This window comes from Pleurodeles waltl, chromosome 5 (genome assembly GCF_031143425.1).
Source record: "Pleurodeles waltl isolate 20211129_DDA chromosome 5, aPleWal1.hap1.20221129, whole genome shotgun sequence".
NCBI classification, from domain to species: domain Eukaryota; kingdom Metazoa; phylum Chordata; class Amphibia; order Caudata; family Salamandridae; genus Pleurodeles; species Pleurodeles waltl.
Window position 1 is genome coordinate 885,418,720 of NC_090444.1, and position 14,671 is coordinate 885,433,390.

General features: G+C 42.7%; 1 protein-coding gene across 3 annotated transcripts in view; it reads left to right on the plus strand.

Annotated features, from left to right (window-relative positions):
* CCSAP (centriole, cilia and spindle associated protein) overlaps positions 1–14,671 on the plus strand; it is a 93,347-nt gene that overhangs the window by 24,285 nt on the left and 54,391 nt on the right. For 2 of the 3 annotated variants that reach the window (XM_069234988.1, XM_069234987.1), the window contains one exon: positions 665–991. In XM_069234988.1, the coding sequence (XP_069091089.1) occupies positions 682–991 (310 nt within the window). In that variant the 5' untranslated portion in view covers positions 665–681. Of the gene's footprint in view, positions 1–535; positions 582–664; positions 992–14,671 lie in introns of those variants that run through there. The other variant, XM_069234989.1, reaches the window with a different exon arrangement.

Here is a 14,671-nt window from a genome sequence, read left to right on the forward strand (position 1 = left end):
GAAGGCCATGTTTAAGTGGCGATTGCATCCGGCTGGGAAGAATGGGGATCCTCCTACTTGACAGTCCACCAGCAACTGTCACTAACAGTCACTGCATGGAAGGCTCCAACAGTGATATAATACAACTCCAAATGTAATGTTACAAAATATTGAAACCATATGTAACATAGAGCAACATTTTGTCATCCGCATTTACCAGTATTGCAAAAGAAACAATCATCTCTGTGCTGCCCATACTACTAATTCAGAAGCCCTGATTGCAATTTAATTTTGTAGCTTTCTCGGGACTTTGATTTCATTTCAGAGTCTCCTAAAATGATATCAAATTAACTCACCACGAAAAAGCCCAGTGCAACGTTGCTGTGAAAACTACATTTGTATTTTGATGTGGATAGTTACTGATTCGTCCTAGTACGGAGAGCAGTGATTAGCCTCCAGGTGATGAGCAGGGATTGGTTTGTCACTCTACGGTGCTCGTTGATTGGTATTTTGAGCGGTGGGTGGGGTTTTACCAGGTCGGCTACTATGTTTAGGTTTGAATGTTGTGGCGGGTTACCAAGCGGGAGTTGCTGCTGTCTTGGGTACTGTGCGGTGTTTATTGCGCAGGTTGCTTAGTGTGCCACATACCTAAGTAACTTGCTCGCTTCTCTCACTCTCTGTTCAGGTGGAGCCTGCACCGCTATGCACTGCAAGAAGATCCGCACAGAGTACATGAAGCGTTTCCGAGACCCGCAGTGGTCGCAGTTCGGACAGTGCTACCTGGAGCTACTGAGATACCGTCTAAGCCGCCGTCTGCTGGAACAGTCACATAACCCCTGGCTCTGGCCCAGTGAGGAAGCATCGTCCGACTGCAGCAGTGATCGCCGCAGCCCTCAGCAAGAAGATCCCCCGTTCCCGGCGCAGATCACCGAGGTGGACGTCCAGAGCCAACCCTCCGCCGAACTCGCTGTACCTAACCGAAGCAACGCAGAGCCACACATCTGCGGCTCAGGTAAGCAAGCGAAGCCGTAACATGACGCGCGCATAGGTTTGAAATGGAAAACAAACAGGTTTTTTTTTCAGCACAATTTTGGCATTTTACTGTGACTACCCCCATTTTTACTATTTTTTGTGTGCTTTCAGCCTCCTTCCAGTCAGTGATAGAAATGGGTGTGAAACCAATGCTGGATCCAGAAAGTGTTAACGCGTCCCTTTATGATAATTTATTACACATCAGGACCCGTTTTTGGCCAATGAATCTTTTGACCCAGTTGAGAGACACCTTAGGACGAGATAGCTAATCAGTATGTCAATCAATAATGTCATCAATATTCATCACGACAATGCATTTCACTTTAGTCAAAGTTGTTAATCAATTCAAAGATGCTACCATGACCTTTCAGCCATGAATACCCACACAGGTTTAGTAGAATTTTATGAATTTTATTCCCTATTGCTTACAATTCTGATATCAGATACGTCAATCTCAAAACCAAGAAACATAATAGCATAGTCACAATATGGCAACTTTGGTAAGATTTCATTAAAGCGAGAATCACAAACATCAAAACAACACGGCGTGAAGAGAAATCAAATTCAACAGAGTGTCAATAATGCGTCAGTTCAACAAAGCATAGACTCGGTCGTTTGTCTATTTGCGTCAGTTTTGGTGAACACCTGTCCTAACCACTGATTAGCATTCGCATGTTGGACTTCATGCAAAACAATTTAGAACACTAATTTGGAAAACATCTATCTAAGGTCTCTGTCAAAATAAGCAGTTGGTACCTACAAAGGAAAAGCAAACAGACAAATCACAATTGCATTGTCATAATTACCCTCCAAAGTTTAGGTCAGCACACAGGTTCAGTCTTCGTCTTCAGGACATCTGTCAATTCGCCATCAGTCAGAACTCAGCTCCGGGGCAAAAAGGGCACTTCCCTCATAAGGAGGTAAAGTGTAACATGGACAAAACTAAGAGCAAGGATGGTTTTAAGTAAAGTAACAAGTCACCAAACAGAGTGACAGAGTTTCTGGATAAAATCAATAGCATTTCCTAACCCACCCTAGATGACTCCCCGTGACATGGGTTTTTATCCCTTTTTCATTTTACATTCCCCCAAAATTCTATTGGACATTGGTTATACCCCACTATCTTTAACCTATCAGAAAATACATTAGGTAACCCAACTCTTCACCCCATATTATTTTACAAGTCTTTGATTGGTCTTCATAATTGACGTCTTCCGAGGTGGCAGGTCCGGTATGATTTCGTCCGTCTGTAATTCTTTGCACATCTTTTGGTCAGCAGTTCACCGGTTTGAATGACCTTGTACATTACATTAATCTACGCTGTTTCAATTTGATTTTAACATTTACTCTGCACACAATGAAGAATGCTTGAGAACGGATCTAACTTGGTTACATTCGTCTTCTAATTTGAAGAAAAAGAACACGCAGGGTCGTGTCCCTTTGTGAGTCAGCATACTGAAAAATAGAAAAATGCATTTAATATGAGAGCCAAGCAGCTAAGCTTCGGCTCATGCTAACTTAAGGCCTATGAGGATTTCAGCACAGATTCAATAACGCAGTCATTAGTACAAACTTATTTAAACACAATATAAAAATTTTAGTCATCATTATTAGTCTACGTATACATTGGCGGCCACTCCCTGTGGTCACATTTCAAGTGCACGTTTAAGCAAAAATTATTATAGTTTCTATGCAGCATTATCACACATTAATTTATAAACATTTTATGTTAATATAGATTCTATAAGTTACACTCTCTCAAAAGCTAAACCTTTCTGAAAAATAGACAAAATTCTGAATTCAGCAAGGGGTAATTTGTGTAGATCCTACAAGATTTTCCTACAGAAATTAACAGTGGAAATAAAAAATATTGAAATTGAGATGGAAAAAAACAGCAATTTTTCTCCACGTTTTACTCTGTAACTTTTTCCTACGATGTCAGATTTTTGAAAGCAACATACCATTACGCCTGCTGGACTCTTCTGGTTGTGTGGATAAATAGGGATTGTAGGTTCATCAAGAAACCTAGGTACCCAGAGCCAATAAATGAGCTGCACCTTGCAATGTGTTTTCATTGTGTACAGCAATACATTTGCTGAAATATAAATAGTGAAAAATAGGTATCAAGAAAACCTTTTGTATTTCCAAAATGGGCACAAGATAAGGTGTTGAGAAGCAGTGGTTATTTGCACAACTCTGAATTCCGGGGTGCCCATACTAGCATGTGAAATACAGGGCATTTTTGAATAAACATTAACTAACGGAACTAGAGTTATTTTACAAGATTTTCATAAATTACTGCTTTTCACTTTTATGATAGGGTCCTGGGCAAGGTTAAGTTTCAGGCCGGCTCCAATGGAAGTCTGGGTTGGATGCTGGCACAGGCTTAGTTCTGGTCAAGATTCTGCATTCGCCCTTGAAAGCATTTCTGGTTCTTCTTGTCGTCCGCGATGAGGTTAGCATGGTCCTCTGCAATTTAAGTCTGCTTATTTGAGTTTCGGCTTACCAATGAAGTCCAGGGGTCCACCATATCCTTCCTCTTGACAGCATTTAAGGCTATCAGCGAGCCAGCAACAGGGGTGTGGAATTTATTAAAATATCTACTTGTCCAGTGGACAGGTTGCTTCTCAAATCTACTTGTCCTGTAAAAAGATCTACTTGTCCCTTTGGTGCCATGTAGTGTGGCGACAAATTATGGCAGCAATCTCATTATGTAAGTGCTCTGATAATAGCCTCTCTGATTATGCCAGGGCTACTACCATAGTAGGGCTTAAATACTTGCAGTTTCAATCCCTACTGTAACAATTTCCTTATTTTGCCACCTTTCTGCAGATCTGCATACTGGGGCTGGAGGAAGCAGTAAGCAATAGTTCTAGGGCTGGAATGCCTTTGAGTCTGCAAACCTACTAACCTGCATGTTTTAAAGATTTTTACCAGCTTCTCTCTAATATTTTCCCATAATAAGAAAGGTTGGACATTTACTCCTGACAATGGCAGAATTAGAACTTCTTCCAGGGTTGGGAAGAAAGTGGCTGGAGGGAAAATGCACTTGCAAATGCTAAATAGATTTTTACATGAGCAAATCTACACATCGAATTTACCCATGCTAAAATACAGTTCACAAATATTTTATAGGGTACAACATATACCATGGGTGCACTTTTGTGACTTTCTTTAAGAATTTGGGGCCACATGTAGGTAGGTTCAGATTTGCGACCTGCAAATTGCGAGTCGCAAATCCGAATGTAGGATGGTGTCCCTGACACCATCTGTGATTCGCAAGGGCTTCGCAAATGCCCACCTCATGAATAATCATAAGGTGGGTCGCAATTTGCGACCCCCTCGCGAATGGCGGCCCTCACAGGGATGGTGGCCTGCTGGAGACAGCAGACCACCATGTCTGTGACTGCTTTTCAATAAAGCAGTTTTTTTTTTTGTAATGCAGCCCGTTTTCCTTAAAGGAAAACGAGATGCATAACAAAAATGAAAAATGAAACGTTTTCGTTTCATTTTTTCAGAGCAGGCAGTGGTCCACAGGACCACTGCCTGCTCTGAAAAAATGCTTACAGTGACATTCACAATGGGGAAGGGGTCCCATGTGGATCCCTTCCCTTTTGCGAAAGTGTTAGCACCCATTTGAAATGGGTGCAAACTGCGATTGGTTTGCACCCGCGTTCGCGGTCACAAAACAATCCTACATTGCACTGTGAGTCGCAATTAGGAAGGGAACACCCCTTACTAATTGCGAGTCGCAAACCTGTTTTGCGATTCGGTAACCAGGTTACCGAATCGCAAAACTGGGTTTGTGCATCGCAGTGTGCTTTTTGCATGTCGCAAACAGCGAAAGTCGCTGTTTGCGACATGCAAAAAGCTACCTACATGTGGGTCTTGGTCCCTAATTAGGTCTGGTGTTAACAAAGACATTTTGTTTTTATTAAACTTCTATTTCTCTCTCTTTCGGCCGGCTTTACTGTGAGTGATCGCATTCTGCTCTTCCACAAGGAGCATATTGCCACACAAAGTAGTTTTGTTCAGTGTCAGGAACTACAGTGGCAATCAGTGACGTAACTAAACTGGAGGGTGCCCCTTTGTAAAGAACATGGAGGAGCCCCCTCTCCAGACTCACTCAGGGCAGGTGCTGTGCTGAAGGGGCCCCCTGGAGGGCGGCTGCGGGGCCTTTGTTATGCCGCTGGTGTGCTTTTAGAGAGTTCAAAAACTTTTTTGGGGGGGTTTGCCAGTGTTTGTTACAATGTTGAGGGCCTGGTAGCTCCCACAACAATAAAGTGTTACAAAAGCCATGTCAAAACAAGACACGCATTGATGAAACTAAAAGACTTATAAAAATATGTCAGATCAGTTGGCTTTGTCAGTGTTTGTTTATTTTCATGCTTCCCATAATCGTGTTGAAAATGGTTACACTGATTTTCCATTAGAAATATTTTTGGGAAATACTAGCATGCATCAACACATTTTACTAAATGACACTTCATTTGCATATAATCAGAGAGCATTCTGGGAGCATTATACTTAGCCTCATAGCCTAAACTTTTCAAACATGTGTATACACGTTTTTTTTTTTTTGTACTGGAACCAACGTCAGTAGTGAAGTGTGACCTTAAAACATTTATTTACAGCACTCACCCTAATAATGAAGACTTTCAAATAATGAACCATAAATACAAGTTCGAACAGCATTATCTTTTGGAAACACATTAACTCAACTGCAGAGAGTTCCACTCTCTGTAATCAGGCAGCCAAAGGGTTTGTGCTGCAGGGGGTTGGGCCTACTTGTCCCAAGGACAAAGTAAACATAAAAACTTGTAGCCCTTGACCCCAAACAAGATGTCCCGGGCGTCGGGCGATAGGAATTCCACATCCCTGCAGCAAGTAGCAGTAGTCTATGAGCCCTGGACTCTGAGTACCTTTTGGCTTTGTCTCAGAAGTTGCAGTTCTGTGGCAAGAAGAAATTCACTCTAGCACTAGCCAAGGTTCCCAGGACCTGAGAAGCATCTCTTGGGGGTTAGGTCCAGTCTCTTGTGCTACACCACCAGAATCCAGGGAAAACTGGTCAGCTAGGCACTTTGCAGATGCAGGGCTTCTTCAGATTCTGTGTGCCTGAATCCTAACAGGAGTCTAGCCAACTAGCCCTTGGAGTCCACTCACTGGTTCTTGGCTCAAGTGGGAGCCGGTTCAGCACATGGGGTCCATAGGTTCCATAGTAGGAGCAGCTCTTTGTGAGATGCTGTCTTGGTGCAACAAGTAAAGTCTATCTGGGTGCAGCCTTTCTTTCTGAGGTCCACATGCTCAGCAGGTGCAGTCATGTTATTCTTTCCGAGTCCAGAAGTGTTCTGAGGCTGGAAGCCAGGGGTGCCACATTTATGCATATTTCAAGTTTGTGAGTACTGAGTACTCTCTAGCTAATGGGGCTAGAATTCCCACAGGGCAACCCTACCCACTGTTCATCCTTTCCTCTGGGGGGCAAAAAGAATTACACAGTGTATCTCCGCCCAAATCCAGGATGTTTGGACTCTTCTCCTCTGAGTCAAAACTAGAGATGTCTGCAGTATAATGAGCCACCACTCCTGGAAAACCGGTTCTGCAACAGTTTTTCCCCATCTGGAATAGATGCTATGCTGTCCACCTACACAAAAGGAAGGGTAGGCTGCTGTATGACTCATATTTTCATGTCAGAGGTGGTAGCCCTTTTAAAGCTTGGCTATCTGTTGCCATAGTCTTCTGGCCATCTTGTAAGAGGAGGCCACACTTCTTCCCATCAATAGTCTTTGTTCCCTGTTCCTAGAAGCACTTCAAACTTCCTGGCAGGAATGCAGCAGGCTGTCTCAGATGACCACTGCTGTAGGTAAAGAGAAACATCTATTAGAACTTTGGGGGATGAAAGTGACTTCTTTGTAAAGCAATCTTTACATAAAAAATTACTTTAATACCACAAATGACTATATTTGGAGGTCCCAAATCAAAGTTAGCACTTAGCTGTTGGGCTAGTATGTCAATGGGACTACCAGACTTGCCACAGTGAAAAAGACAGAAAGGCTTAGACCTGTGTTATGGGATTTGGGAGGTTGCCAAGCAAGAATTGTCTAGATATTGGTCTGTAGAGGATGTACATGCCGCCCAAAAACAAGGTGGCCCAGGTACACAACAGTCTGTTGCCCTGTTTGGCATTTACTTGCCTTAATAGTCAAGTCTGCCTTCTGCAGGGTCGAAGCACTTCTTTCAGGAGGGTAAGGTAATCCTGCCAAGTGGAACTAAATAAATCAGTATCATCTAGATATGCTGCATTAAATGCTCCCAGCCCAAACAGAATTTTGTTAGACACCTTGGAAGGTAACAGGGCATCCTTTAAAGGAGGCAAGAAAGGGGTGCACTTCCCACACATTGAGCAAGTATAGTCAATAGTAGTTCATGTCGAAAATCGTGCAAACATGGCGTTGGTTGTGGCGTTATGTGGTAAGGTGCTCCACTACCCAAGAGCATACGGTAGTGCTTCAAATACTAAACATGAAATTTAGGACAGAAGCCGCAGCACTCAAAACAATGTTCATAATAAAGATGGATTCCTTTAATTAGTAGCCAAGGGCATCAAAAGAAATCCGGTTGAGCATTGATCCATAAATACAGCCAAGTAGTCAGTTGAGCATAGTTCCATACACACAGCCAACACGTGTTTCGTCACAACAGGTAACTTTTTAAAGTCCACTACAACCAACTCAACTGGAGGACATCTTTATTCTGAACATTGTTTTGAGTGCTGCTGCTTCTGTGCTAAATTTAAACTAAAGGACACCATCATTAAATTTAAAATGGCCCTCTGGTGGAGTGAATGCAGGCCTCTCATTGGCTCCCTCTGTTAGGGTAATCTACCAATACCTTGAATTGAGATAAAAAATGCTCAGGTATTTGGCAGCCCTGAGTTTATCTATGAGCTCATCAGTTCTTGGGGTGGAGTGAGCATCAGTCTTGGTTACTGCATTGAGTCACTTGTAATCCATACAGAACCTCAACTCGGGTTTCCCACCTTTTAGTTGGGTATGGGCACAAGCACCACTGAGTTGGACCAGGGACTACTGTAGGCTAAATCACCAACAAGTCCACTGTCTTAACCTCATCTGTTATACTGGCCTTTACTCTGCCAGACAACCTGTAGATTTTGCTTTTGACAGGTGAGCTGTCAACTGTGTTTATTTCGTGGGTACACCACTGGGGCTGACCTTGACCTGGTGGTGAAGAGAACAAACCAGCAAACTTCCCTCACAAATTTTGATTGTTTTTCTTCTGTTGGTCTGCCAATGTGGAGGAGAGCAATGCTCATTCCACTGAACCGTCCCTGGCATTCTGTTACAGGAGGTCCAGTAGAGCCTTTTTCTTTTTTCTATTTTTCCCCTTCCTCTCCCGCTCCCATGAGCATTGTCATGTCAGCCCTGTTGTGGTGAGATTTTTAACCTGTTTTAAATGGATCTCCCTCTGGGGGTACCCAGGTCTACCAAGTATTAGATCTCTCATTTTTCCTTAATATTTGGTAGGGCCCAGTCCACGTGCCCTGGAGGGCACTGTGAGCCAAAGACTCCACCATGTTATGCCTTATGAACAGACTGGTGCTTAACCAAGACAGCCTTCTGGTTGGGCTCTGACCTTATTACTTTTTCATGTACTCTGCCATGCATGAACACTGCCCAGTATATAGTCACAATGTCCTGCTTTGGCTCTCTGGGAGACTTCTACCAGTCTTCTCTGACCATGCCCATGAGACTTCTTACAGGGTGCCCAAACAAAAGCTCCAAGAGGCTGAAGCCCATTCTTTTTATTTTGGCAATTCCCAGGCAAATAATGGCAGGAGGACATCTAACCTTCTGTGTTTATCAGGCAAACCTATTATCAAGCTGTTCATGGTTTTAATAAAATTTTCAATTAAACCATTAATCTGGGGGTGATATGGTGTGGTACTCTTATGTTTCCCCAAGCTCATTCTATATAGCCTTCAAGTACGCAAACATGAAGTTTATACAACTGTCAGATACTACCTCCTTTGGAAAACCCTCTCTGGTGAAAACACCAAGTAATGCTGTGGCTGCAGGCACAGTCCCAAGGACTATTGCCTCTTGGTATCTTGTGGCATGGTCTACGACCACTAGGATGAACATATTGGCAGAAGTGTTTGGAGGGTCGAGCGGACCAATAATATCAACTCCATGCATGGGTCACAGGACTCCCACTTTGGCAAACTTACGGGCCCTTAAAGAGCACTCCTTTTTGTCCTTAGTGCTGTCCTCTTCCCCTTTTTAGAAGGCATGACTCCCTTCCTAGTATCACGCTTCTTGGGCACATGTTTACACCTATACATCAGCTATCCTGCTTAGCTCTTTGGGACTGGGCAGCTTAGAGTCTACTAGATAATGGTATAGTTCCTCTGAAGAACAACCAATTCAGATGTGCTCTTTCACAATTAAACTGTACACCCCATACAAAAAATACACCCTAGCCATTCTGCTGGGCCTAGATGCGCGAAAAGTGTTTGACCGTGTAGACTGGCCATTCCTATTTCAACTGACAGTTCGGTGAGACTTTTATTTCCATGATTAAAGTGAACTATACCATGCCCATGTCTAGGGTTATGGTTAATGGAGTTACCTCAGAACCATTTCACTTAGAGGGAGATGCGACAGGAGTGTCTTCTCTCCCCACTACTTTTTGTGTTAAGCATAGAACCACTAGGTACAAAAATTAGAGAGCAACACCATCTATTAGTGGCATCATGTTCGGCTCAGTGGAGCATAAACTCTCACTATTTGCAAATTATATCTTATTAGCTCACTTCTCTGCCTGCTACCTAGCAACATTATAGGCAGAATTACAGCTCTTTGCAGAGGTGGCAGGTCTAGCCATCAGTTTGACAAAATTCTTTATGCTCAACTTGACACCGGTATGAAGGCCTTACTTAGCATACACCACTCCCTTCCAGTGGGCACAAAAATCGTTATTCCAGACTAACTTCCCTCCACTACTATAACCATTACAAATCAACCTTAAGTGTTGGGCTACACTTTATATGACTTGGCTGGGTAGCATACAAGCCATCAAGATGATGGTCCTGCCAAAATCCTTGTATCTTTTACAAAGCCTCCCTTGGTAATATTCAATAAAAAGATGTCTGAGAAAAAAAAAAGAGATGGCCACAAAGATGCAGTTTTATTGATAAAACTGTATAGGGTTCAAATGATGATGTGTGGAAATTGTTTCAGCAAATATTTATCATTTACACATTGCCACGTCTTTTGATTCATGTTTATCCTACTGAAGTCTGTTTCCCCCACACTTCAGAAGTATAAACAATGTGTTTTTCTAACTGCTGGTATATTTTGAAATATTTGTACTATTCTTTTACAAAATATTTAAATGTTGTGTTAACTTTTGTCTAACATTCTACACCCTTTCTTGTCCCACTACCTGTACCTCACCACTGCCCAATCCTCTAACTTTGCATTCAAATAAAAGCAAGCATTGGCAAAGCCACTAAGTCTTGGCAATCCGATAGCTATTGGCGTTGTCACTCTCTTGTAGCCCTGTGTTATGGAGTGGGTATACGTGGTGTGGAGTTGAAATAGGGCTAGTGAAAATATATGGCATGGTGTGGAGTGGAATTATGTGGAGTCTAGTTACGTTGCATGGTGTGTATTTATGTGGAGTGGCATTGTTTGGCTTGGAGCGACGTTGATTTATATTGTGTGGAGTGCAGTTATGTGGTGTGACATTTATGTGGTTTGGAGTGGAATTGTGCAGTTGTGGCGATAAGTAGAGATAGGTGTAGTGGATTATGTGAATAAGAATTATGTGGCATTAAGTGTAGTGGAAATGTGTGTCGTAGAGTAGCAAGTTTTGAGTGGAATTGTGTTAAATGTGGCATGGCGTCAAGTGGAATTATGCGGTGTGGAATGGAACTGTGTGGAGTTGAATTGTGTTGCTTTGAATTCTCTGGCATTTAGTGAAATTATATTTAGAGGAATTGTGTGGCAAGCTTGGAGTGTATTTACGTGGTGTGCTGCTTTGTTGCATAGAGTGGATTTATGTGTAGTGTAATTATGTGGCATGGAGTGTAATTATGTTGTGTGGAATTGCCTGGCATTGAATTGTCTGCTGTGGAGTGGGTAGTTGTGTGGCACAGTGTAAAATTATGTGGAGTGTAAATATGAGGCACGATGTGGAGTTGAACTTTGTGGAGTGTAATGATGTGTTTTGGAGCTGAGTGGATATATGTGGAGCTTAATTATGTGGTGTTAAGTGTAATCATGTCGGTTGGAGTGGGATTTTGTGTAGTGGAATTAGCTGGAGTTGAATTTTGTTGCAGGGAGTTTAATGGAATTATGTTGTATGAAGTGGCATTATGTAAAGTGGAGTGGAAATTTGTGAAGTTAAATTTGTTGGATTGTCATTATGTGGCATGGAGTGGGATGGTGTGGAATTGAGATGTTGAAATGTGTTGTGTGTGTGTAGTGAAATTATGTGGTGTTGATTTGTGTGTTGTGAATTGTGTGCCACTTAATGGCGTTGTGTTGAATTATGTGGAGTGCTTGTTGTCTTCATAGCCCAGCTCAGTGTGGGGCACAGTCTGCATCAGTTGGCTGTATTGTGTCGTGATCCCTGCGGGCCTTAGATTGCTGTTGATTTGGAATGCGTTAGGGCCAGAGCTACCAACTTTGGAATTGGGGAACCAGGTTTGATCGTCTGCTCAACATCCTGTGCAGCTCACTGTCTAAAGGAAATATGACCTTGAATAATGTAGCTGGTGCTCATATAAAGCACTACAACGCCTTCATGTCGATTTTTGCTGTATATAAAACTGATTTGGCAGCGAGGGCTGATTGGTCCTGTGGACTATATGTGAAACTGGGATAATCTTGGTTGGTGGGATGAGGGAACAATTACATTCTGTAGAGAAGGTTGCTTCAGTTTAAGCCTTACATTTTTGGTTTGAAGAATCGTATTGCAGTGCAGGCATTGGCCACTGGCTGATGCCCACACTACCTCTCTGGTGCGGGTCACAACCAGTGGCCGATACCATGGAGGGGGTAAACAAATTCTGTGATGCATCGCATTTGAGGATATTTTATTTATTTATTTATTTATTTTTAAGCCCCGGGAGACACGGAAGATCTTCTGTGAGGGAATCAGAGGAGGGGTAATGGGAGTGGAAGAACCAATAATGATTGTTGGACTGAGCACTAGAGGCGCTAAAGATGGTGACGATTGGTATGTGACAAGGTAATGGAATAGTGTGTCTTTTTTGTTTTTTGAGTGTCTTGAGAGAACATGCTGATTGAGGGGGAAAGCGAAGGCACTGCTGCTCAAGCCTTAACTCTGGCTATAGAGGACAACTCTGACGCAGGATCAGAGACTGAGACAGCATCTGAGGGATAGGGCAATGGCGCAGACTCTGGGAGTGATTTTTCAGTTGGAGGAGCCCCATTCGATAGCTCATCTTCCAGTGATTATGAGGGAGGTGATGAGGACAGTCCTGCTGCAGCTGGACACTAGCGGGATAGCCCAACCCAGAGAGCAGGTGCATGCAGCGGTAATCAGAGTGCCCTCTTGGGAGCTCCCCAATTTAGTTCAGCCCCAAATTTCCCCACTAAATCGTATTGTGGCGACATCAAAATTATCACAAAACAACCTGGCTTTGTAAGGCAGGCACCTGCATTTTTGGTCCTGGGCTCAGCGGCCATATAGGAAAACCTACCAAACCCAGACATTTCTGGAAACTAGAAATCCAGGGGAGTCCACAGAGGTGTGCCTTGTGTGGATTCCCCAAAGTTTTCTTATCCAGAATACCCTGCAAAGCTGAAATGTTGAATTAAAAACTCTATTTTTTCTTGCATTTCTGTCACACAAACTATAGAAATATGCTGGGATCTGCAAAATTCCTACTACCCAGTGTTTCCCCACCTGTCCTGATAAAAACGCTACCTCACTTGCGTGCCTGTACCTAGTGCCTGCATCAGCAATGGATCGCCCCAGGGTCAACAGTTGCCCTCATGTAAGGACCAACATTGACCGTTGTGTGATCTTTTCCTGACACGTGACTAGGCCTACCCACACAAGTGAGGTACCATTTTTATCGGGAAACTTGGGGGGAATGCTAAGTGGAAGGAAATATGTGGCTCCTCTCCGGATCTAAAACTTTGTCACCGAAATGCGAGGGAAAAGTGTTTTTTGGCCAAATTTTGAGGTTAGCAAAGGATTGTGGGTAACAGAACCTGGTGAGAGCCCCACAAGTCTCCACATTCTGAATTCCCCTAGAAGTCTAGTTTTTGAAAATGTATAGGTTTGCTAGCCTCCCCTAGGTGCCAGCTGAGTTAGAGGCCATAGACCACAGCGAGGCACTTTGCAAAAAACAGGTTAGTTTTCTTTGGGAAAATGTGATGTCTCCACGTTGTGTTTTGGGGCATTTCTTTCCTGTCGCGGGCACTAAGACTACCCACACAAGGTAGGTACCATTTTTATCAGGAGACTCTTGGTGGGAATGGGGGTACGGGTGGAAGGAAATTTGTGTCTCCTCTCCGATTCCAGAACTTTCTGTTACTGAAAAAGTATATATATTTTTTATTTTTATTTTTTAGGGCAGAATTTGAGGTTTGCAAAGGATTCTGGGTAACAGAACCTGGTGAGAGCCCAACAAGTCACCCCATCTTGGATTTCCCTAGGTGTCTAGTTAGACCAAGTGTTATTGCCCCTTCTCTTTTTCTACATTTTGTCGTTCCAAATATAAGACGGTGTGTAAAAAAGACGTCTATTTGAGAAATGCCATGTAATTCACATGCTAGTATGGGCACTCCGGAATTCAGAGATGTGCAAATAACCACTGCTTCTCAACACCTTATCTTGTGCCCAGCTTGGAAATAGAAAGGTTTTCTTGATACCTATTTTTCACTCTTTATATTTCAGCAAATGAATTGCTGTGTACCCAGTATAGAATGAAAACCTATTGCAAGGTGTGCAGCTCATTTATTGGCTCTGAGTACCTAGGTTCTTGATGAACCTACAAGCCCTATACATCCCCGCAACCAAAAGAGTCTAGCAAACATAACGGTATATTGCTTAAAAAAAAAATCTGACATCACAGGAAAAAGTTACAGACTAAAACATGGAGAAAAATGGTTGGGTTTTTTTCACCACAATTTCAATTTGTTTTTTTATTTCTGCTGTTATTGTCTGTAGGAAAACCTTGGAGGGTCTACACAAATGACCCCTTGCTGAATTCACAATTTTGTCCACTTTTCAGAAATGTTTAGCCTTCTGGGATGCAGCATTGGTTTCACACCCATTTTGTCACTAACTGGAAGGAGGCTGGAAGCCCAAAAAATAATGCCAAAATTGTGTTGAAAAATGTGTTTTTCTGATTTAAGTCTGTCTGTTCCCGAAAGCTGGTAAGATGGTGATTTTAGCACTGCAAACCCTTTGTTGATGCCATTTTCAGGGGTAAAAAACACAAGCCTTGTTCTGCAGCCCTTTTTCCCATTTTTTTATTTTTTATTTTTAAAAAGGCGGGTGGTATGCGACCAGGTGGGAAAGACAGCTTGGGTTTGTGAAAATACATTTTTTCGAAGCACTGCTTTGATGAGACCTTTACTGTACTGGGAGATGAAAGTGC